This window comes from Pelophylax lessonae (assembly GCF_965119305.1).
Source record: "Pelophylax lessonae genome assembly, chromosome: 6".
Taxonomy (NCBI): Eukaryota; Metazoa; Chordata; class Amphibia; order Anura; family Ranidae; genus Pelophylax; species Pelophylax lessonae.
The window spans coordinates 9835774-9859584 of record NC_138773.1 but is presented as its reverse complement, the minus strand read 5'-3'; the positions used below and the strand labels follow the sequence as shown (position 1 = coordinate 9859584).

Sequence of the window (23811 nt, the reverse complement as noted above, 5' to 3'; positions counted from 1 at the left end):
GTTTGTGTCTCTGCCCCTCCCACAATAGTGAGATTTCCCTGCAGTAGTTTGTGTCTCTGCCCCTCCCACAATGGTGAGATTTCCTCGTCGTGGTTTTATGTCTCTACCCTAGAGCATTGTTTTATTCTTCTTTATCACTTTGAGAATTTTCATAATCCTTGTTGGGTGAAATATTGCTGTTGAAGGCTAAATTGCTTTGGAATTCTCTCCTCTACACTTTGATGCTGAATTTCCACCTCCCGTTACTATACTCTCTGATAGATGTTAGAAGTTACTTTGTGTTACAACAAATAGATCATTTATAACAGAGATTGAACTAAACTGAAATATCGGACAATGGCAGTCTTCTTCACCTCCCATGAAATGTAGGGAGGGATGTACACGTTTTTTTAGTTGCTGAGTGACTGGTTCTCTTGTGACAAAGGCTCTTAGAGCTTTGCTTTTATCCTGTAACTTTAATGACAGTAATCTTTGTACTTTTGACTTCAGGCAATAAAGAACACCATTCCGGTAATTGATGCACATATACTGTCAGTTGAAAACAAGGAGGGAGTTCTTTGCATGGAGTATAAAGACAAAAAAAACAAAAAAAATTGGGATTTCCCATTCACTGCAATCAGGAGAAGGTCATAATTCCGGGGGGTAGACATGGATATGGAGGAGCTCAGACACGTCATTAATAATTTTAGCTTTGATAGATGTACAAAGGGCAACCAGGGCTTCAACCGAATCCTCATCCAGCTTTTTGGGTTGTTTGGACATGGAAGGTCCTCATTCATTAATACCTGTTTATACGTCTGGGAAGATGGTGAATACCAGAACTGGGCAGGGGTAAGCGAAGGATATGGAGGCCATACAATGGAGCGAATTCCATATAAACTCACAAGTAACATCATGTTGGTGGATAATCGAGGATTGTCGAAACTGGATGGATATGAGAGTGGAGAGATCTTTGCCCAGCTTGGTGAGTGTGACTACATCAAATAACTCCTTTTTTATGGAATTGAAGTATACCATGTGAACTTCTAAAAACAGAAGATAGGGACAATTTTCTGATCATCGATAGCAGCCAGCTTGTTTTCTGTAAAGTTCTAGAGGAGTTGGTAGAAAAATGGTGATTGGTTGCTGTGGCAAAACGTATGCTTAAATAAGTGACATTTTAATGCATGATATAAATCAGCATTTCCCAATCATATGTCTCAGTTAAAGAAACAAAACTTGGAAGAGCTTGTGTGGGCAAATACAGTAAACTTTCAGATACATTCAGCTAGTGTTTGATATTAGTTTGAGAATATTCAGAATTCATTTGCAGGTGTATCAGACTTGCAGATAACCTCCTTCTTACCTGCATTCTATCTGCTTTAACCCCTTCCCACCGGCCCTTTAAGGGTTCTAAACACAAAGAGGCGGAGGCAGGCATTCCAGTCATGTTACCACTGTGATTGGCTGTCACAGCGGTCACATGATTGGAAAGCTCCCGATGGCTAGTATGCATTTCCAGTAACTGCCAGCTACCATGGGGGGCACATATGAGCATTCGGCTGGCATGATGAGGTTAAGCTGCTTTTGCTTTCCTATAGACTTAAGCAGGAGTTTTGATGGAAACAATATCTGTTCACACAGAACCTATTGGAATGTTCTGGTGCACTGAAATACAATACTTTTATAGATGAGCTCAAATTTTGAAACAAACACAAGTTTGGACCAAACTCAGCTTGTTCGGGTCTTCATACTTACGCCTGACTTTTTATCCATTTGGCAGGAGCCAAGTGTCATATACTGTATATTACTAGTATTTCTACTCCTACTATCTATGACAGCTTCCTGCCAATTGCTAAGGAAGCAGTGGGTGCTGGTACCTGCCGTGTCCTTAACAACCAGTGATATCACCTGGTCCCCTTTATTTATGGGCTGGAAATACTCAGACTGGTCTGGGGTGGTAAGTGGGGTCCCCCAAGGCTCAGTCCTGGGACCAATTTTGTGCAACTTATTCATCAATAATGTAGAGGACGGAATCAGTAGCTCAATCTCAGTTTTCGCGGATGACACAAAGATATGCAGGGCAATAACTTCTCATCAAGATTTAGAAATTTTACAGAATGACCTGAACAAAATAACAGAGTGGGCAACTACATGGCAAATGAGGTTTAATGTAGAGAAGTGTAAGGTTTTACACTTGGGGGCAAAAAATATAAAAACAAATTATGCTCTAGGGGGGAACCTCTGGGGGAATCCAGAATGGAGAAGGATCTGGGAGTCTTAGTAGAAGATAGACTAAGTAATAGCATGCAATGTCAGGCTGCAGCTGTCAAAGCCAGCAGAATATTAGCATGCATAAGGAAGGGGATATATTCCCGAGATAAAACTATAATCCTACCACTTTATAAAACTCTGGTCCAACTGCATCTGGAGTATTCTGTCCAGTTCTGGTCGCCGGTCCTCAGAAACGATGTGCTGGAACTGGAGAGAGTCCAAAGAAAGGCAACTAAACAAATTAGGGGATTGCAAGACCTTAATTATGAGGAGTGATTACAAGCACTTCATTTTTTCCCCTTGGAGAAAAGACGCCTGAGAGGGGACATGATATTGATTTACAAATACCTCAATGGCGATCCAAGCATAGGTAAAAAACCTCTTTAGTCTCAAGGAGTGCAAGAAGACACGTGGCCACACAATGAGATTAGAGGAGAGGCAATTTAACCTTAAGATGCGTAAAGGGTTCTTCACTAGGGATGATCGAACTTTTGTAAAGTTTGGTTCGACCAGAACAGCCGAACTACCCGAAAGTTCGGCCCGGATTTCAGAACCCCATTGAAATCAATGGGACCCGAACTTTGGTAATCAAAAAACACAATTTTGAAGCCCTAAAACCCAATAAATGCCCCTAAAAAGTGCCTAGGGTTCTGGGTCATGCCCCAGGGACTATTAATCACACAAAAAAAAGTTCTTAAAAAGTGTTGTTTTTGATAGAGAGCCAATTATTGAAAAAATTATTGAAAAAAAATGAGATTTCTTTGGATTTAGTGTCTGAGGGTCTAAAAGTGTACCTGTGAAGTTTCAGCTCTGTAGCATGTCCAGAACCAGTAAAAAAAAGATTGTTTGTATTAGAATTGCAGTAGAGCAGGATAGTGGCTCCGCTATTTTCACACCTGGGCGTTTTTGTTGCAGGCGTTTATTTGGGCATTTTTTGGGCGTCTTTGGAGGCAGGCATAACATCTGAACTTCTGTATAGGGGTATATATACACACACACATATATGTATTTATACACATACACACATATGGGTGTGATAGGAGTGAAGCCCTATGCCTGCTAATAATTTAATTAGCGCAGGCATAGGGGTCTGCTACTTTCACACCTATATATGTGTATGTGTATATATACATACATGTGTGTGTGTATATATATACCCCTACACAGAAGTTCAGATGTTATGCCTGCCTCCAAAGACATCCACAATAAGGCCCAATAAACGCCTGCAACAAAAACGGACAGGTGTGAAAGTAGCGAAGCCACTATCCTGCTCTACTGCAATTCTAATAGAAACAATCTTTTTTCTATGGTGGTCACCCTGACATGGAAGGGTTTGGTCACCCTGCCATAGCAGTCAGAGTCAGTTAACCCTACACTACACTACGGTCCCCTGACACTTAACACTTTCCCTACAGAAACTAGATTATTAAATCTAACTATAGTGGAAAATAGCACCCTAACTACACTAAATATCCCTTTCCTCACACTAATAATTGCTAAATGACACTTGAAGCAGGAGTAACAGAACTGCTTCCACTCTCTTCCACATCCCTGTATTACAGTGCTAGAGATTTGGCGGGGCTATCCTATATACTGGGGGGCGTATTCACTACTGATTGGCCTCTGGACCCCCTAGTCACTCCAATCACATTCCTAACATTCTCGTGCCCCCTGAATTGGCTTTTACTGATGGTTCTGGTCCAATCACGGGCTTTTAAAGCCCAGTTCCTGTCCCATTGCATTTTGGTCGGTTCTGGTTGCCGAATTCCGAACTTTTTCAGCAAAAAGTTCGGAATTCGGCCGAATTTCGAACAGTCAATGTTCGGGTCGAACCGATGGTCGACACACACACGCACACACCTGTACAGGTTGAACTGGATGGACTGATGTCTTTATTCAACCTCATTTACTATGTAACTGTGTAAACATAAGGGTAGGGATAGCTTTGACAACATTGTCCAGATATGGCCACATGATCATGGTCATACTTGTTCAATGTCATAACCTGGGAGACCCCATCTCTTTGTATACTATGTAAGGGCCCTGGGAGATTTCATGTTGTACGAGTAGTAGTGGGGATCAGTAAAATCCATGGGTCAGCATGATTTTATAATCTGCATTAAAATTTGCCATTGCACTAATATGTGCCATCCTCAACTCAACTTAATCATAACTTATTGTTACCCTAACAATTTACACTTACCACTTTTTTTACTCTTGTGTGGGTTGCAATGTAGTGCGAAAGCAGAATAAAGGTAAACTCACTTTACTTTGAGCTTTACTATTCCATTACACTACATTAAAACCACATTAATATTACAACACTTTAATCAGTAGACTTGTATGTTAATTGCATTTTGCTGGAAATATATAGGGGTGCGAAAAATATTAACGGAAAAATCAGTGCTACTACCCATATAACAAATTGATGACAGAGCTCCCAGGTGCTCGATCCGCAGTCATTGGATGAGAAGAATAATGTAGAAAAAGATGATCCGCACACTGGTTGCTCTTAAGAAATGTTAATTTTATTGTAAAGCCAGAAAGTACAAACACAGATAAAATCAGTTGACGAATTTCAGCCTATAAGGCCTTTGTCATTACAGACATAAAACTTTGAAATAAATAGCAGCTCTAAAGATCACAGGCTCCACCTCATAGTTGTCTTAATTGGCAGCAGGCAATTATCAAAAAAGGAAAATCAGCTGCAATACATGCTAGGTGGTCCATGTGTATGTTTTCACAGACCTTGTACTAATAGTATATATATATATACTATTAGTGCAATGTCTATGAAAATTAGTGGCAAACACATTATGGACCACAAAGCATGTATTGCAGCTGATTTTCCTTTTCTGATAATATACAGTACCTTGCGAAAGTATTTGGCCCCCTTGAACTTTTTGACCTTTTGCCACATTTCAGGCTTCAAACATAAAGATATAAAACTGTAATTTTTTGTGAAGAATCAACAACAAGTGGGACACAATCATTAAGTGGAACGAAATTTATTGGATATTTCAAACTTTTTAACAAATAAAAAACTGAAAAATTGGGCGTGCAAAATTATTCAGCCCCCTTAAGTTAATACTTTATAGCGCCACCTTTTGCTGTGATTACAGCTGTAAGTCGCTTGGGGTATGTCTCTATCAGTTTTGCACATCGAGAGACTGAAATTTTTGCCCATTCCTCCTTGCAAAACAGCTCAAGCTCAGTGAGGTTGGATGGAAAGCGTTTGTGAACAGCAGTTTTCAGTTCTTTCCACAGATTCTTGATTGGATTTAGGTCTGGACTTTGACTTGGCCATTCTAACACCTGGATATGTTTATTTGTGAACCATTCCATTGTAGATTTTGCTTTATGTTTTGGATCATTGTCTTGTTGGAAGACAAATCTCCGTCCCAGTCTCAGGTCTTTTGCAGACTCCATCAGGTTTTCTTCCAGAATGGTCCTGTATTTGGCTCCATCCATCATCCCATCAATTTTAACCATCTTCCCTGTCCCTGCTGAAGAAAAGCAGGCCCAAACCATGATGCTGCCACCATCATGTTTGACAGTGGGGATGGTGTGTTCAGGGTGATGAGCTGTGTTGCTTTTACGCCAAACATAACGTTTTGCATTGTTGCCAAAAAGTTTGATTTTGGTTTCATCTGAGCAGAGCCCCTTCTTCCACATGTTTGGTGTCTCCCAGGTGGCTTGTGGCAAACTTTAAATGACACTTTTTATGGATATCTTTAAGAAATGGCTTTCTTCTTGGCACTCTTCCATAAAGGGCAGATTTGTGCAGTATAGGACTGATTGTTGTCCTATGGACAGAGTCTCCCACCTCAGCTGTAGATCTCTGCAGTTCATCCAGAGTGATCATGGGCCTCTTGGCTGCATCTCTGATCAGTCTTCTCCTTGTATGAGCTGAAAGTTTAGAGGGACGGCCAGGTCTTCGTAGATTTGCAGTGGTCTGATACTCCTTCCATTTCAATATTATCGCTTGCACAGAGCTCCTTGGGATGTTTAAAGCTTGGGAAATCTTTTTGTATCCAAATCCGGCTTTAAACTTCTCCACAACAGTATCTCGGACCTGCCTGGTGTGTTCCTTGTTCTTCATGATGCTCTCTGCGCTTTAAACGGACCTCTGAGACTATCACAGTGCAGGTGCATTTATACGGAGACTTGATTACACACAGGTGGATTCTATTTATCATCATTAGTCATTTAGGTCAACATTGGATCATTCAGAGATCCTCACTGAACTTCTGGAGAGAGTTTGCTGCACTGAAAGTAAAGGGGCTGAATAATTTTGCATGCCCAATTTTTCAGTTTTTTATTTGTTAACAAAGTTTGAAATATCCAATAAATTTCGTTCCACTTCATGATTGTGTCCCACTTGTTGTTAATTCTTCACAAAAAATTGCAGTTTTATTTCTTTATGTTTGAAGCCTGAAATGTGGAAAAAGGTTGCAAAGTTCAAGGGGGCCGAATACTTTCGCAAGGCACTGTATATATCAATTAAAACAGATAAAAAATAATAAATAAAAATTGGTGAAATATAACAAACTTGCAGGACAATGTATTTTTTTTTTTACATTTTGGTCATTATTACTATATTTCCAATATTTTTTATTTATTTATTTGTTAAGGTACTGCAAATTTTTTGGTAGACAATTTGGATTCATATACTGTATACTGTATGTGTGTGTATCCAAATTTTCTAGTAAATTATATTCCTGTATACCTGTATCTCAAAAAACAAAATTAGATATAATACTAGGGTAGAATACAAATGCTAAAATATATAATATGCAGGACCAATACATCACCTAAACAAAAAAAAAAAAAAAATAGACTGAAGAGGATTTACTGTAGGATGTAAAAATATCTGGGGACTCAAGTGCTTAAATAATAATATATTAGGTAGATGCAAACCCAATTACCAAAAACTCTTATAAATCTCAGCATCCTAATGTAACTCCAAACATGTTAAAGTGATTGTAAAGTCTTGTTTTTTAAAAAAATAAAAATAACAAACATGTTATACTTCCCTCCTCTGTGTAGTTGGATTTGCACAGAGCAGTCCGGATCCTCCTCTTCTCTTGTCCCTCTTCGGCTCTCCCGGCCCCTCCCTCCTGTTGAGTGCCCCCACAGTAAGCAGCTTGCTTTAGGGGCACCTGAGCCGAGCTGCAGCTCCATGTATCCATTCATCCCCTCTCTCTCCGAATTGGCTAACTGACTTTGATTGACAGCTGCAGGAGCCAATGGTACCACTGCTTTCTCAGCCAATCAAGAGGGAGAGTCCTGGGACAGTCAAGGCATTTGTGGACATCGCTGGATAGAGATGGGGCTCAGGTAAGCATTAGGGGGGCTGAGGGGGGACAGAAGGTTTTTATCTTCATGCATAGAATGCACCTTCTGCCTTTACAACCACTTTAATCTCTGGTGATCCTGGCATGAAGCTCGATATTCAGACACTTCCTGTTATGGGGTGACATTTATCTCCCATTTATGATTTTTCATCGTTACCCTGTACCATGGCGGAGACAACATTGAAACAAACTGTGCAACCATGCTCCAGGGTAATGATGTGCAGCTGACCCTGGTCTGAGTGCATCTAGATGAGAAGTGGATGATAGAAGCTGCAAAAGATCAGCAGATTTGAAATAAGGAAAAAATTGAGAAATTGAGATTTTGTGTTGAAAAAATTAATTGCAATTGTTTATGATATATAAAGGAAACCAAATGTCATCTAGAGAATAGATTTACATTAAAGCCCAATGAACCCACATCATTTGTTACTATGTATAATGCAGCCCCCAGCCAGGACTATACACCAATTAACAGCGCTGCTCAGGGAACAGGAATCTCTATTGGCCTAGTATAGCTTACTGTACCACAGGGATTGGCACAGGGAGAGGGACGGGCAGCACTGTAAGCGCTGTAACTAATTATAAAGTGTAAGCATGAGCTTGGCTTCAATTTGTTAGTGTACCTAAATCTTCTAGCACATCTAACTCCCTTTCCCACATACATATCTGCATATGTACTGTATATAAATATGTTGTTCTTCTGAGGTTTTTTTTGGCTATGACGAAGGCTACATGCCGAAACGCATAAGCCCTGTATTGTTTTTATACCACACCTGGATTAATACACTTTTCAATGCAGAAGATCAGGCTGCCAGCTTCCTTTTATCTACATGTCTCCTTCCCCCAGACTGACAATGCTGTTACCCAAAGGTGCCAATGTGCTCCTTCATCCTTCTAATACAGGAGATGTGTTACTGGCCAGATCACCAGGTAAAACCTGAAAGGAAATAGAAAACTAATGCAGCTACAACATCTTATGATCGGTAAGCTGCAATATATGACATTTTTGGTTTTGGGTTTAATACCGCTTTAGTTGTCTTTGCTTCCCAATATTTATTGATTTAGAAGTTTTGATTGAAAGTTGTTCATAGTCAGTAATTAAAAGACCTTCCACTTCCAGGTAATCTACTTCCACTGGGGGGACAAGTGGAATGGACCAAGGGTTTCAAACTTATTGACAGAATTGAAAAGTCAGAGAAATTAGTAAAAACCTCCGATTTCATTTTCCCCGTCTTTGTACACAGGTAAGTGAGAGAGTCCTCTTTAAATTTTAAAGCTGTGACTTCAATGCAATAACAATAAGATAATTGTGCATCTAGTATGGTTACAAATATACGTTTTACTTCAAGAGTAAATGTTCTTGGGTAGACATTAACCTCCTCATGACCAGCGGTCATTAACCGGTTGCCGACCGCCGCACGACTATGTACTGCGGCGGTCAGCCCCGGCCAGGCAGAGTGACGTATGGATACGTCACTCGCCTGTCACTGACTTGCGAGCCTATTGCGGGCGGGCGCCGCGGCTCGTTCACAGACAAGTCAGTGCGTGTGTCCGGCGGACTCGATGTCCGCCGGTCACACTATGATCGCTCCTGTGAAGGGAGAAAGGCGGAGCGGCTTATGTAAACAAGCCGTCCGTCATTCTCCCTGGTGTAAAAATGAAGATCAGACAGTTCTACTATGTAGAACTGTTGATCTTTGTTTTTACACCAATGGCAATGTCCCTGCACAGTTAGAAACACGCCCCTAGGGACACACTTAACCCCTCCCTGTCCAATAAAGTTAACCCCTTCCCTGCCAGTGTCATTTTTGCAGTAACAGTGCATATGTATAGCACTGATTACTGCAGTAATGTCACTGGTACCCCCAAAAGTGTCAAAAATGTCAGTCAAGGGTCCGATCTGTCCGCCGCAATGTCGCAGTACCGCAAAAAAAATCGCAGATCGCCGATATTACTCGTTAAAAAAAAAACACCAAAAATGACAGAAATCTTCCCCTTTGTTAGTAAACGCGATAACTTTTGCGCAAACCAATCAAAATACGCTTTTTGCGATTTTTTTTACCAAACATATGTAGCAGAAAACAAATTGGCCGAAAATGTTAAAAAAATTAGATTTTTACATTTTTTTGGGGGGGAATTTCATATAAAAAAATGTGAAAAATATTGTTATTTTTGCAAAAATTACGCTCTTTTTTTGTTTATAGCGCATGATCAAAAAATCGCACAGGTGATCAAATACCACCAAAAGAAAGCTATGTTTGTGGGAAAAAAAGGACGTGAAATTCGTTTAGGTACAGTGTCGCACGACCGCGCAATTGTCCGTCAAAGTCACGCAGTAAAAAATCGCAAAAAAATCCCTGGTCTTTTAGCAGCCAAATCCTCCGGGGCTTAAGTGGTTAATACTTACATGCCTAGATCTTCAGCTATGAGGAAAGACTACAAGCATTGAACTTATTCTCTCTGGAGAAGAGACGATGAGAGGGGATATGATATCAATGTACAAATATTTTACTGGTGACTTGAGCATAGGGAACAAACTATTCAGTGAAAGGGAATATAAAAGGATTCGCAGGGTGCATGCGCGGCTTTCCAAGATGGCGGACGCACTCTGAGTGAGCTCCAGTCCTGCACTGCTTTCAGCGGCCCCTCCAATCGTCTCAGGGGTGAGTGACCCTACCTCCCCTACTCCTTTGAAATGGCCCATGGTCAAAATCAGCTATCAAAAGCCCTATTCCCGGCCTCCACCCGACACACGGTCTACTGCAGCAATGGAGCTTTTCCTGATCAGGCCTGCATCCCCGGCCTCGGTTTCTCAGGATGACTCGAACGGTCGGGGCGCTGCATCCGCAGCTGAAACCTTTTCACAAGCAGCCCTCTCTGTCTCCAGGGGCCCCCTTCTCATTCTCTCTTAACCCCTGAGCTACTGAATGAAAAATGACAGGTGCTTTTGCATCAGCTGACCCATAATATAGCTCAGGAAGTGGGGAAATTATCACATGAACTGTGGGGAGAGATTGATCAAATCGGTGAACGCACAGATGGCCTAGAAACTAAGTTTGGCGACATGATCCAATATGTGCATGCTTTAGAAGAAGAAAACTCATCCCTAAGACACTCAGTCTCCCAATTACAAGTGCACCAGGAAGACCTGGATAACAGGGAAAGGCGCCAAAATCTACGTATTTGCGGGATATCAGAAAATGTGCCTGACAACAAGATCCGTCCCTACCTCTTGGGCTTTTTCAATTACCTTTCACCAAATATTGCTGACATAGACTGGTGACTCAATCATGCCCACAGGTCCTTGGCCCCCAAACCTCCCGCTGGAGCCAGGCCGAGAGATGTTGTAGTCCGTTTTCATTACTATGATAGCAAAGACGACCTCACTGTGGCTACCCGCAACCGTTCCCACATCGACTACAAAAGAGACAAGATCCAAATTTTCAGCGATTTATCTCCAATCACCTTGGCAAAGAGATGTTCCCTGCAACCCATCACTGCACATCTCCATTCTCACAAAGTCCCTTACTATTCGGGCTTCCCGTTTTGCCTGAGTGTCATGAGGGATGGATGATAGCATACCCTACGCGACCTGCATGAGAGAGAAGCTTTCCTTAAAGTCCTCCACCACCTTCCACACCGTGAGCTTCCTCTGCACCTGCCAGGATCTGGACACCTGCTAGGGGGTCCTTGAAGAAGACCTCTTTTACCCCCCAACATTCCCGCCTGACCAAGTACCCCACCTGATCTTCCCGTGTTTGCCTTCCAGGATCCAGCTTTGGCCCTAGGCCCCACAAAACCCTTTCTCCCCCGGGCTTATCCTTGTTTTTTTCCCATTGTTATGTTTGGGAAGGTTGACAAGTCCCATGGTGCAGTTCAGGTGTTGTAATGTAATTTGTTTCTTCTTTATTCACTGACTGTTGGGTCAGAGAGGGAGACTGAGACCCCTCTCTGGCCATCTGGTGGAGTCACCATGTCTCCCCACCTGTCCCGTGGTATAATCCGTAGGCACCTGAGACATTGTTTTTTCTCGGGTTTTCAACTGTTCAGTTGTTGGTTATTATTTTCCTTTTTTAGGCCTTTGAGGCCTTTTGGTTGTTATGCTACTGACTTCTTCATGAGACTACTTTCTTTTTTTTTTTTTTCTTCCTTTTCACTCCGATTCAGTTTCTTTTTTTTCATATTCCACCGTGGCACTCCCCATACTATACAGAATATGTGTGCTTCATGTTTCTAATCATCTATGGCTTTAAAACTTTTATCTTATAATGTTAAAGGTTTTAACACCATCAAGAAACGCTGGGCCATACTAAAATGATTTAGGGCATCCGGGGCTGACGTGATTCTGATCCAAGAGATGCAATTCCGTCCTGGAGGCTCTTTCAAATTCGCTGCTAGATACTTTCCTCACTCGTTTATGGCATCGGACTCATCTGGCAAGGCCGGGGTGGCGATTCTCGTCAAATGCACCTGTCCTCTCCAGATGAAGTCCTCCCGTCTGGACCCTCATGGTCACTATGTGATTTTGGAATGTGAATATATGTCTGCTCACTTTATGCTTAAGAATGTTCCAAATACTGGGCAGATAAAATTATTTACTAAAAACTTGAGCTATTGTAAAAATCCCCTCATCCATTTACAATTGTGGGCTGTGACTTTAATGTTGCCTGCTCCCCTTCACGAGATAGGAGATCCTTATTTCACGCCAATTCACCTCTCTCAATGAAATCCCTATCTGCTTCATTCTGGAGGCTGATCCAGACTCATGTGTTTGATGCTTGGAGGATCAAACACCCAACCAGCAAACAGTTTTCCTTTTATTCCCCTCCTCACAAGATGTTCTCCAGACTGGATTACTTCTTTGTCTCAGCTCCACTTTTGACTAGTGTGGTGTTGTCTGACCTGGGTTTGATAACCTGGTCTGATCACGCTCCACTTTCTCTTGACTTATCTCTATCAAAGGTGTTTCCTAGGAAATGCCACTGGCAACTTAACAAATCCCTGTTAAACAAGCCTGCCACTAGGGAGACATTCTCACAGGCCTTAACTGAATTCTTTGAGTTGAATGTAGGCTCTGTGGAGGGGGAGTCCACCCTGTGGGAGACGCACAAGGCTTTTTTTAGAGGACAATGCATATCCACTGACTCTCGCCTAAAAAAAAATTCAGCTGCCCAAAAATCAGCCCTTCTATTCAAATTAGGAACCGCTAAACGTTGCCTCTTGTCCTCCCCGCGGTTGCCTATCTCCGACAGGTTACAGTTCTGCGTAATCACCTCAAATCTTTGACTTCCAAATCTCATGCTTTGGGCGAAACAGAAATTTTATGAATTCTCAAAAAAACCCCATAGGATGTTGGTATCTAAGCTTAATCCCCACTCCTCCCACTCTTTCAATGACACCCTAATACAATCTACTGGTGCGCCTCCCCACTGTCCCCAGACTATGGCCAGGGTGTTTGAAGATTTTTACCAAACACTCTATAATTGCCTATCTCCAACTCTTCACCCACCCTTTAAACAGGACTCATTTGATTCTTTCTTAGAGGACATTCACCTACCTAACCTATCCTCCTCTGATCGACAAAAGCTGAATGCCCCTATCACAATAGAGGAACTCTCCAATACTGTCAAGCAATTACCTACCCATAAGTCCCCTGGCCTTGATGGGCTCCCTTATACATACTTCAAGACTTACCTTCACATCTTGGCCCCTCACATATTATCCCTCTATAACTCTTTACTAAATGGAAAGGTTCCTCACTCCTCATTACTACATTCTTTCATCAGTGTTATACCAAAACCGAATAAAGACCTTTCCCCTCCCCCCCCCCCCCGACAACTTCAGACCAATAGCACTCCTAAACTCTGATTATAAGACATTTATAAAAATTCTCGCTAACTGTCTATCCCAACTTTTACCCAAACTGATAGACAAAGATCAGATGGGCTTCGTTCCAACCAGGCATGCCAGGGACAACACTAGGCACACCATTGACCTGATAGATACGTTAAATAGAGTTTGACTCCTCGTTATCATTTTAAGTTTGGACGCCCAAAAAGCGTTTGATCGATTGAGCTGGCCCTGTACAGTATGTTTGCTGCGCTAATTTGCTTTAGCTTTAAGGGACCCTTTATATCAGCCCTTCAGGCCCTTTATTCTAACTCTTCGTCCCGGGTTTGGATGTCTTTCTTTTTGTCACAGACCTTTTGGATGGTACTAGGCACTATCCATTATCCCCACTCCTATTTATACTATGTCTAGAGCCGTTGGCGGCTGCCATCCGGGCCCATCTGGACATTTGGGGAATTTCCATGCGGCAGAGGGAGTACAAACTTTCCTTATTTGCGGACGATATTCTGCTAACATTGACCCACCCTCACCTTTCCCTCCTATACCTCTATGCCCTGTTGTCTAAGTTTAACCTCTTATCTCGCTATAAAATTAATACTTCCAAAACAGAAGCTATGCCTCTCCATATTCCCCCGGAGGACCTCTTGGTTCTACAGCAGACTTATCCATACAGATGGAGTCCTGCAGCCCTTAGATACCTAGGGATACAGATCATCATCCTTGTCTCTATAATATGTAGCACCCTACAGGTAGGTGGTAGGCAAATGTATATTGGGTCTTGTCTGCCTAACAGCAGGGCTGTGATTTGTATAGTTAGGGTGTCATGGTTTCCAGATGTGCTTGCTGAGGGGGAAGTCTCCCCACTGGCTCCTGTGAGAAGGCTCCTCATAGGGCAGTGGAGGAAGCCCAATCAGGGGACACATCCCAGCTTGTAACTACCCCAGAAGGCAAAGGATTCTGGGAGTGGGTATAAGTTTGGGGGAAGTGCGTGACACTGTGTCTTTGACGGGAGCAGAGTCCCAGAAGGGAGAGAACAACTGTCTCTACTCCTGTCTGAGGAAGCGGATGTCTCGGGGTGTTGCCTGAGAATCCGGAGAGAGTGCTGAGTTGAGCTGAGAGGATCCGGTGTGCCGAGAACCTGGGGAGAGCGAGAGGGGTCCAGTCCCAGGAAAGCCTACAGAGGTCGTGAGTACTGCGGATTGCCCCTCTGGGTCTGCCTGAAGTTAGAGGGGACTACTCCGGAAGAGGTTCTGGGATCCAGTGTCAGCTAGCTGTAAAGGGGGTACCTAGGTTGAGGACCCTGAAGTTACAGAGGGAGTACATAGTCAGTGGACCCCAAAGAGTTCAAGGTTAAAGGGGGCACCTGTAGTTGGAACCTGAATTGTACAGAGTGTGTCAATTAACAATTGCAGCTTTACAGAAATCTACAGCATACTACCTCAAGCCAGTGCAAGGCGAGAGGGGAGTATTCAGTGGCTTTACAGTACAACAGTGTCAGGAGTTCTACAGTTCACAGTCCTGGATCTTCTGGACTTTAAGTCAAGGATTCAGCACTTCTATCAAATTACAGTGTGTTCGCAGTGTTAGTGAGCGTTGGCTGGCACCGGCTGGCGTCAAGGAAGTGCCAACAGGCATTTTTCAAGGATAAAGTCCCAAGTGTATCTAGTTGAAGCCTAAAGGAGTATCCCACTCATTCCCTTCTTCCATCCCCTTAAATACAATAAAAACCACAAAAAGATGCCGGAGTGGACAATGCTTTAGTTCTTACACCCAGGGTTGCAGCACACATGGGCTGGAGAGGTAACCGGTAACAATGGCAGACCCACATCAGGCTCAATGCCTGGAAAATTTGCTACAAATATAATTATCTGCCTTTATTCAAAGGCATTAGAGACATGCTAACTCGCTGGAATTCATACCCTATTTCTTGGTTGGGCAGGATGAACGTCCTGAAAATGTCCATCATGCCTAAGTTGCTTTATTTTTTTGAGACACTTCCAGTACAGATTTCCATGTCCCAACTAAAAACGCCTAAACGCTGGTTTCTTAACTTTATATGGAACAATAAGACGCATTGGGTTGCCAGTTCAGTGATCTTCTCCCCCAAAAATGGGGGAGGTCTGGGAGCTCCTGATGTCCTCAAATACTACCTTGCATCCCACCTTCGTTTGATCTCCTCTTGGTATTCCCAGTGGGCACCAAACACATGGTCAGAAATTGAGATGGGTTCCCTATATCTCTCCCATCCATGCTCTTTGATCTGGTCCTCTTCTTCTCACCTACACCCCAAATTTCAGAGTCTATGTTCGGCTACAATGCTTTTCACTATAAAAATATGGCATACATGTGTAAATAAGTTCTCTCTCTCCTCGCCATGTCCTCCCCTAACCAATGTACTTTTTAACCCTCTTATCCCAGATAGCTTATCACAAGCCCGTGTCTCACCCTGGGCGCAAGCAGTCCTGTTCGAGTTGCGCCAATTTATTTATCCAGTCACCAGTAGGTTTCGCGCATTTGAGGAACTCCAGTCCAAATACCACATCCCTAAACACGCTTTTTACCTATATCTCCAAATTAAGCACTATTTCTCCATGCTTATGCCCTCATTGGTCCTATCCAAGCCCACCACATTTGAACTTCTTTGTGCTCAGGCCCGCACCAACTCCACCTAATTTCCTCCATCTATAAATTACTCCACGAAGCAACTCCAATGTCCATAACTTTTCATTCCTATATGAGTAAATGTTCCTCCATTCCACAATGTTCTATCCCCCTCCCTAATTGGGATAAAATTTGGTCGTCTACATCCAAGATCTCTAGATGTTTGGCGTAGAGAGAGTTCCCTGTTTTAGGGAAATTTCCGAATAAACTTGTTTCCTTTATCCTATTAGCAGCCAAGAGACTAATTCTCCTACATTGGTTATCTACTACCCCACCTAATCAAACTCAGTTATTGAAGGTGATTTCAGACATATGTAGAATGGAGTAAATGACAGCATTAGTGGGAGATGCTAGTCCCCATTTCAATAATACATGGGGTGCCTGGAATGACTCAGACTATGGTTCGCCTCCGGGTCCTAATTGATAGAGGCCATAGGGGACTATACCTTTTAACTACACTATACAATTCCCTGCACCCTATGCCTTAGCTTCCCCATCTTAACTTATCTCATTACATTGCCTTGCCCTAAATCCCTCAGGTCATACTGTTACAGGTTTTACTGTTGCTCTCTCTTTTAATTTTGTCTTTTTTTTTTTTTTTTTTTTGTATCTATGTAATACATTGACTCTCTCGAGTCCCACTTATTAATGTTTTTTTTCAATGTTTATAATGTTCCTAAGGAATTATTTTGTACTTGTTCAAAATTTTTCAATAAAAATACAATGTAATAAAAAAAAAAAAAAAAAAAAAAAAAGGACTAGCGGCCACTCATTAAAATTAGAAGAGAAGCGGTTTAACATTAAACTGCATAGAGGGTTCTTTACTTGCAAAGTGGTAAGAATGTGGAATTCTCTTGCACAAGCACTGGTATCAGCAGGGAAGCATCAATAGTTTCAAAAAACTATTAGATGAGCACCTTACCAACCACAACATACAGGGGTATACAATGTACAACATACAGGGGTATACAATGTACAACATACAGGGGTATACAATGTACAACATACAGGGGTATACAATGTACAACATACAGGGGTATACAATGTACAACATACAGGGGTATACAATGTACAACATACAGGGGGTATACAATGTACAACATACAGGGGTATACAATGTATAACATACAGGGGGTATACAATGTACAACATACAGGGGTATACAATGTACAACATACAGGGGTATACAATGTACAACATACAGGGGTATACAATGTACTATTGACAGCAAACACACACACACATCATAGGTTGAACTGGATGGACTGATGTCTTTTTTTGACCTCACTAACTATGTAACTATGTAGCTATATTTAACAAGTTTGGTATGTGTGGGTTAGCTAATAATTGTATAGCCCCTAACAAGCCCCCTAGGTGATAGCATGGGCACTCTTTATGGAGACATTGGGGGTCTAAAAGACTCCCCTGCCCTCCAATGCAACTACTCAAGCACAGATTGTATTTGAACAGCTGTGACCCTGGAAGTGACATAATACAGGAGGGATTGGGGAACAGATCTTCCTTGGTTCTTCCTACTTTCCCCAGGGGAGCAGTATTCTGTGGTCCTGGTTTCCTTGATGGAATGGGAGAGCCCAAGAACCCCCTTGGGCTCCACCAGCCCAAACATATTTAACCCATACTATGAACCTTTATCATCCCCTGGTCAAAAAAAATTATGTACGTAACATGAACAAAAGCTTAAAAAAATAATTGAAAGTCACAGAGGAATGTGGATAGCTTCAAACATGTCTCACAGATTCCAGTCGACTTCCTCAGGATGATATGGGTCACAAAAAAGACACTGGGCTCTATTCATGAAGCGGTATCTACCTCTTTAAGAAATGCAGTAAAATAGAGCATAGCGTGTTTCTAAAAAAAATGTTGCCATTCACTGAAAAACACTACTAAAATACCACATGTGCTATTTTATGAAGTGATGTGGTATTTTAGTAGTGAAAGCCTGTGGTAACAATAGCTGTTTGTTAATGCCCGAGTACTCAACAACCAGCAACTGTGATAATTTTTAAAGTGGAGTTCCACCCTAAATTTGTTTTTTTTAGCAAAAAATACCCCTAGGACAGTCAGGGCTAGTGCATTTAAGCAACGATAGCCTCTGAACTTTCCCCTGTTTAGGTTACCTGTAAAAAGAAAAACTTACCTTGAAAATGTCTTGTCCAGCGCTGCCATCTCAGGTGTGGGCAGCTGAAGCCGGAGCGTCCTCTTCGTGTCCTCTTCCATGATGTTGGAGTCCCAGAATGCCCTACTCGTCACTTCCGATGCAGGTGCGTCATCCCGCGACGGGTTCTGCGCATGCCCAGAAGCTGTTCTAATCCGTCGGCAGGGAATGACACGCCAGCACCGGAAATGACGAGTGACACCGGTGCAGGCGCATTGACTCCTGGGATTGATGACGCTCATCTCCCAGGAGTCAATGCAAAGGAGGAAGTGATGTCGAAGGCAGCGGCCGCAGGAGGAGGAAGTGGAAGGAAGGTAAGTTAATGTTCAGAAAAAATCAGGTAAGTGAAACAAAAAAAAATAACTATCGAATTTTTTTTCAGGATGTTTTCATCTAACGGAAACTGCAAAGTTAACCTCCCCCCATCCGCGCTACAGCCTATATACGGCTGCAGCGCGGACTTTATACGGCCTCCCAGTGACACGCCCCCCGCGCGCTCCCGCGAGCGCGCAGCGGGGAAAATCTGTGTCGGCCGTGTCCCTTGGACACGGCCGATCACAGATCGTGGTGAATGGCCAATCACAGCGGCCATTCACCCCGTGATCGGGCCGTCCAATGAGCGATGATCTCATATGTAAACATATGAGATCATCTCTCATCGCCTGCGCTCCTTCCTCACACGGAGCCTGCAGTGTGAGGAAGGAGGGGGAGCCGTTAGCCGCCGGGGACACAGAGACATGTAATCAGGGCACTGATCACCAGTGCCCTGATTACTAAAAGGTAAAAACATACACACATTGCCCCCCCATCAGTGCCCACAGTGCCCGCCATCAGTGCCCCCCATCAATGCCCACAATCAGTGCCCATAGTGCTGCCAGTCAGTGTCTGCTCATATAGGCACTGATGAGCACTGACTGACAGCACTATGGGCACTGAGTGTGGGCACTGATGGTGCTGCCCATCAGTGCCGCTCGTCAGTGCCACCCGTCAGTGTCCAGTGCCATCCGCCAGTGCCCATAAGTGCCGCCTATCAGTGCCCATCAGTGCCGCCCGTCAGTGCCGCCTCTCAGTGCCCAGCAGTGCCACCTCTCAGTGCCACCTCTCAGTGCCCAGCAGTGCCACCTCTCAGTGCCCAGCAGTGCCACCTCTCAGTGCTCATCAGTGCTGCCTTTCAGTGCCGCCTATCAGTGCCGCCTATCAATGCCGCCTATCAGTGCTCATCAGTGCGGCATATTAGTACCTCCTCATCAGTGCCCATAAGTGCCACCTCATCAGTGCCCATAAGTGCCACCTCATCAGTGCCCATAAGTGCCACCTCATCAGTGCCCATCAGTGCAGCCTATCAGTGCCCATCAGTGCCGCCTCATCAGCGCACATCAGTGAAGGAGAAAAATTTATTTTCAAAATTTATTCGCAGAAAATAAGAAAAACTTTTTTTTTTTTTCAAAATTTTCTGTCTTTATTCTTTTTTTTGTAAAAAATAAAAAAGCCAGAGGTGATTACATACCACCAAAAGAAAGCTCTATTTGTGTGAAAAAAATGTTAAAAAATTCATATGGGTACAGTGTAGCATGACCGCGCAATTGTCATTCAAAGTGTGACAGCGCTGAAAGCTGAAAATTGGCCTGGATGGGAAGGGGGTTTAAGTGCACAGTAGGCAAGTGGTTAAATAATAGGGTGGAACTCCACTATAAGAAAAATGGTGGCCACAGCCAGTGGTGTATTTAGGTTTTGTGCTGCCCTAGGCCTGACTAATCTCATGCACCCCCTAATTTAACTATGATCCACCCCTTCCTGTCAAGGCCACACCCCTTCCTGTTTAAGATCCGCCCTGTTGTCTGTAAACCATGCCCATTCCTATTTAGGCCCAGCTGTGCAAGGATGCCGCGCCTGCACCGGAAGTGACGAGCGGGGCCGGTGCAGTGCATTGTGGGACTCCGACGCCACAGAAGAGGCAGAAGAAGAGGACGCGCTGAGGTGGCAGCGCTGGAGAAGAACTTTTTAAGGTAAGTATTTCTTCTTACAGGTAAGTGCGACCCGGGACAGTTCAGAGGCTAGCCATTATGGAATGTACTAGCCCTGACTGTCCCGGGGGTATTTTTATCTAAATTTGACCCCCGAGGCCGGAACTCCGCTTTAAGAGTTCCTCCCCCACCCCTAAACACACCCCTGTAAATGATCTCATAAAAAGGACACTATTAAATGTTTTATGCAGAGTTAGGTTCCAAAAATAAACATTAACAGCAACTTTAACAATATTAACATAAAGCATATCAGTACCCATCAAACACCATCATCAGTGCCCATTAGTACAGCCTCATCAGTGGCAATCAGTGCAGCCTCTTCAGTTTAATAATATCACAGCATGTAAAATAAAATTCACCAAAAAAGAACTGGCTCTTTAACTGGAATTTCAGTAGCGCAGGGATGGTGATGACCTCCCACTATAACACACTGCCAAGTGCCAATACAATGTGATTACTCAAAATGACTGGTTCTTCTGATAAGATGCATAAATATGAGATAAATAAATAAAATTACATCCATAAGTGCTGGTTCATACTTGTGCGATGCGGGAAGGCTGCAAATTTGCAGCCTGTTCCCGCATCGCATTCGCACAAGAGGCAGTTCACACTGCCATATGCGATACACAGGGGGTGTCAATTAAATGTTAACGACACCCCCAGTTTGATCGCATATCGCAGTGCGATCTGACAGTTCGCACAGGATCGTATTGCACAAGTGTGAACCACTGTGCGATCCAATCCTGATGCGGCTGGAAAAAAGGGTCATGTGCGTTTTTTGTTCGGGTGCAGTGCGAATTTCAGCCATACAAAGTGTATGGCTGAATTCGCATCCGCACATCCGATCACATGTAATGAAGGAGCAGTGCGCTCCGATATTACATGCGATCAGCGCACCCGCAGTAGTGTGAACCGGCACTTAGAGTCCATAAAGTCCATTAATAAGGTGCATAGAGCATTTCAAGGTGCATTCATGAGGAGTCCAAAGTGCAATCATCCAGGATCAATAGTGTGAATTATAGGACCACCCTTTCTTGCCACCACCTTCAGTGCCGGGACAGGTGGTGGCAAGCAAGGGTGGTCCTATAATTTACACTATTGATCCTGGATGATTGCACTTTGGACTCCTCATGAATGCACCTTGAAATGCTCTATGCACCTTATTAATGGACTTTATGGACTCTTATGGATGTGATTTTATTTATCTCATATTTATGCATCTTATAGGATCCAGTTATTTTGAGTAATGTGGAGCCTGTAGCGGTGGGAGGCAGCATGGGACAGGTCAGGGAGGGAGGGGGCTTTTTTGTGTGGGGGGGCTGCAAAAAATCCCTAGAACAGCCATAGGCCTGGGCCTTGTCGGCCTAGGCCAAGATACAGGCAGCGTAGTAACAGAGCATACTTTGCAGTACTTTTTTTTTTTTAGATTTAATTTTATTTTACATTTTTTTTACAGTACATGAACTTTCACAGAATGTAAACTGTTTAATGATTTTTCATTGATTTCAGCATGCATGAAACACTTGATGAAATCACAATGCAATGTCATTAAACAGTTCACATTCTGTTAAAATGTACTGCAGTCGGTGCACACACAGCACAGTTTAAATGTAAGTTAATTTTACGGTACCTGCTCCGCTCCTGGCTCCTGCTGTCCTGGCCTGGGGGTTCCCGGGTTCTCCTCTGCTCTGTGGACTCTATCCCCTGCTGTCTCTCTCCTCTCGTCCAAAACTGTTCAGGGCAGCCCAGGGCGGGGATGTGCAGGGATGGCGGCCGCGCGGAGGAGGGGGGGCGGAGAATTAGGCTCCGCCCCACCACCTAAATTAGGTGAAGTTACCGGCAGCATCTATGGAGGTGGCAGACACTGTCCATCCCCTCCCTCCCCCCTGGCAAATTACGCCGCCTTCGCCGCCCCCTCAGCAGCTGAAGTGAAAGGCAAGCCGCTCACAAGTCTGTTTTCTTCTTCAAGCCGCCGGCCGCCTGGGACTGCTTGTGTGCAGCGGAGGGCGGAAGGATACAGAACGTTGCCGGTACCCGGGAGGACGGGTTGGGGGGGGGGGGGGGGGTTTGTGCAAGGGGGGGTGGCTTTTTTTCCGCCCCCCCACAACATGCCGCCCTAGGCCTGGGCCTTGTCGGCCTCGGCCTAGATACAGCACTGGCCACAGCGTCCTTAACAAATGATGAGTCATCAGCTGTCAGCGGGGAAAGCTTTGCTCAATCAGGGCACAGAATGCACTGTGCAGCGCATGTGCATGCACTGGTGGGCATTAATTGGCAACACTGGTGGGCACTGATTGGTAGCACTGGTGGGGACTGTTGAGATAGGGAACACTGATTAAGAGGCACTGATGGGCACTGATTGGCAGCACTGGTGGGCATTAATTGGCAGCACTGGTGGGCAATGATTGGCAGCACTGGTGGGGACTGTTGAGACTGCACTGATAACTCAAAACAATGATTATGAGTGCTGATTAGTGATGGACGAACATCGGCCGATGCGGTTCGCGAACGCCAGCCGCAAATTCTCAAAAGTCCGCTAACCGCGAGTTCGCGGCTGGCCCCATTGACTTTAATGGGAGGCGAACTTTAAAAACCTTTAGGTCATATTTGCAGCCACAAAAGACGTACTAACTGTGCACAAATAGTCCCAGCACATGGATAATGTCATAACAGAAGTATTAAAATTGAAAAAGTTGTCCTAAATTTTTTTTTTTTTTACAGCAAAAAATATATATTTTTTTTCATAAATGAGCCAGAACTGACAGCAGCCGGTAAATACATGTCTAATACATATAGGGTCCATTCACATATCTGTAAAATGGGTCCGCATCCATTCCACAATTTGGCAGAACCTTTACAGACGCATTGATTTTCATTTCCAGTCTGAAAAATTAGGCATTCACAGGATAAAGAAGCAAGTGTTGGTCATTCCAGGCCCCAAAAATTAGCCCACGGTTTACCTGACAGCTAAGAACGTAGTATTCTGTGGCTGAAGGTACATTAGGCATTCACAGGATACAGAAGTAAGTGGTGGCCTGTATAGGCTCCAAAAATGAGCTCACATGGGTTTACCTGACAACTAGGTACGTAGTATTTTGTGGCTGAAGGTACATTAGGCATTCACACAGTATACAGAAGTAAGTGTCGGCCTGTATAGGCTGCAAAAATTAGCTCACATGGGTTGAACTGACAGCAAAGAACTTAGGTTTTTTTTTTTTTAATCTATTTTTATTAAATTTTATAACCAACAAATCATATAAACATAAAAAAATAATAATAATAATAATAATAATAATAATAACAATCACGATATCAAAGTCTATACTCTACAATGGAAAAAGAAAAAGAAAGAAGAGAAAGAAGAAAAAAAAAGAGAAAGAAAAAAAAAGGGGGGGGGGGGGATAAAATAATACAAAAGAAGATATAATTTCTCAACATCCTAACATAGGCTGGTCCATTTGATTGATTTTAATTATTACTAAAGATCATC

At 43.4% G+C, this 23811-nt stretch overlaps 1 protein-coding gene across 1 annotated transcript in view; it reads left to right on the top strand.

The window, feature by feature from the left end:
- Positions 1 to 648: 648 nt before the first annotated feature.
- LOC309558396 (uncharacterized protein) overlaps positions 649 to 23811 on the top strand; it is a gene marked incomplete at both ends in the record, with an annotated part of 70722 nt that continues 47559 nt past the window's right edge. Inside the window, 2 exons of the mRNA XM_082261471.1 lie at positions 649 to 964; positions 8731 to 8854. Coding sequence (XP_082117597.1) covers positions 649 to 964; positions 8731 to 8854 — 440 coding nt within the window. The remainder of the gene's footprint in view (positions 965 to 8730; positions 8855 to 23811) is intronic.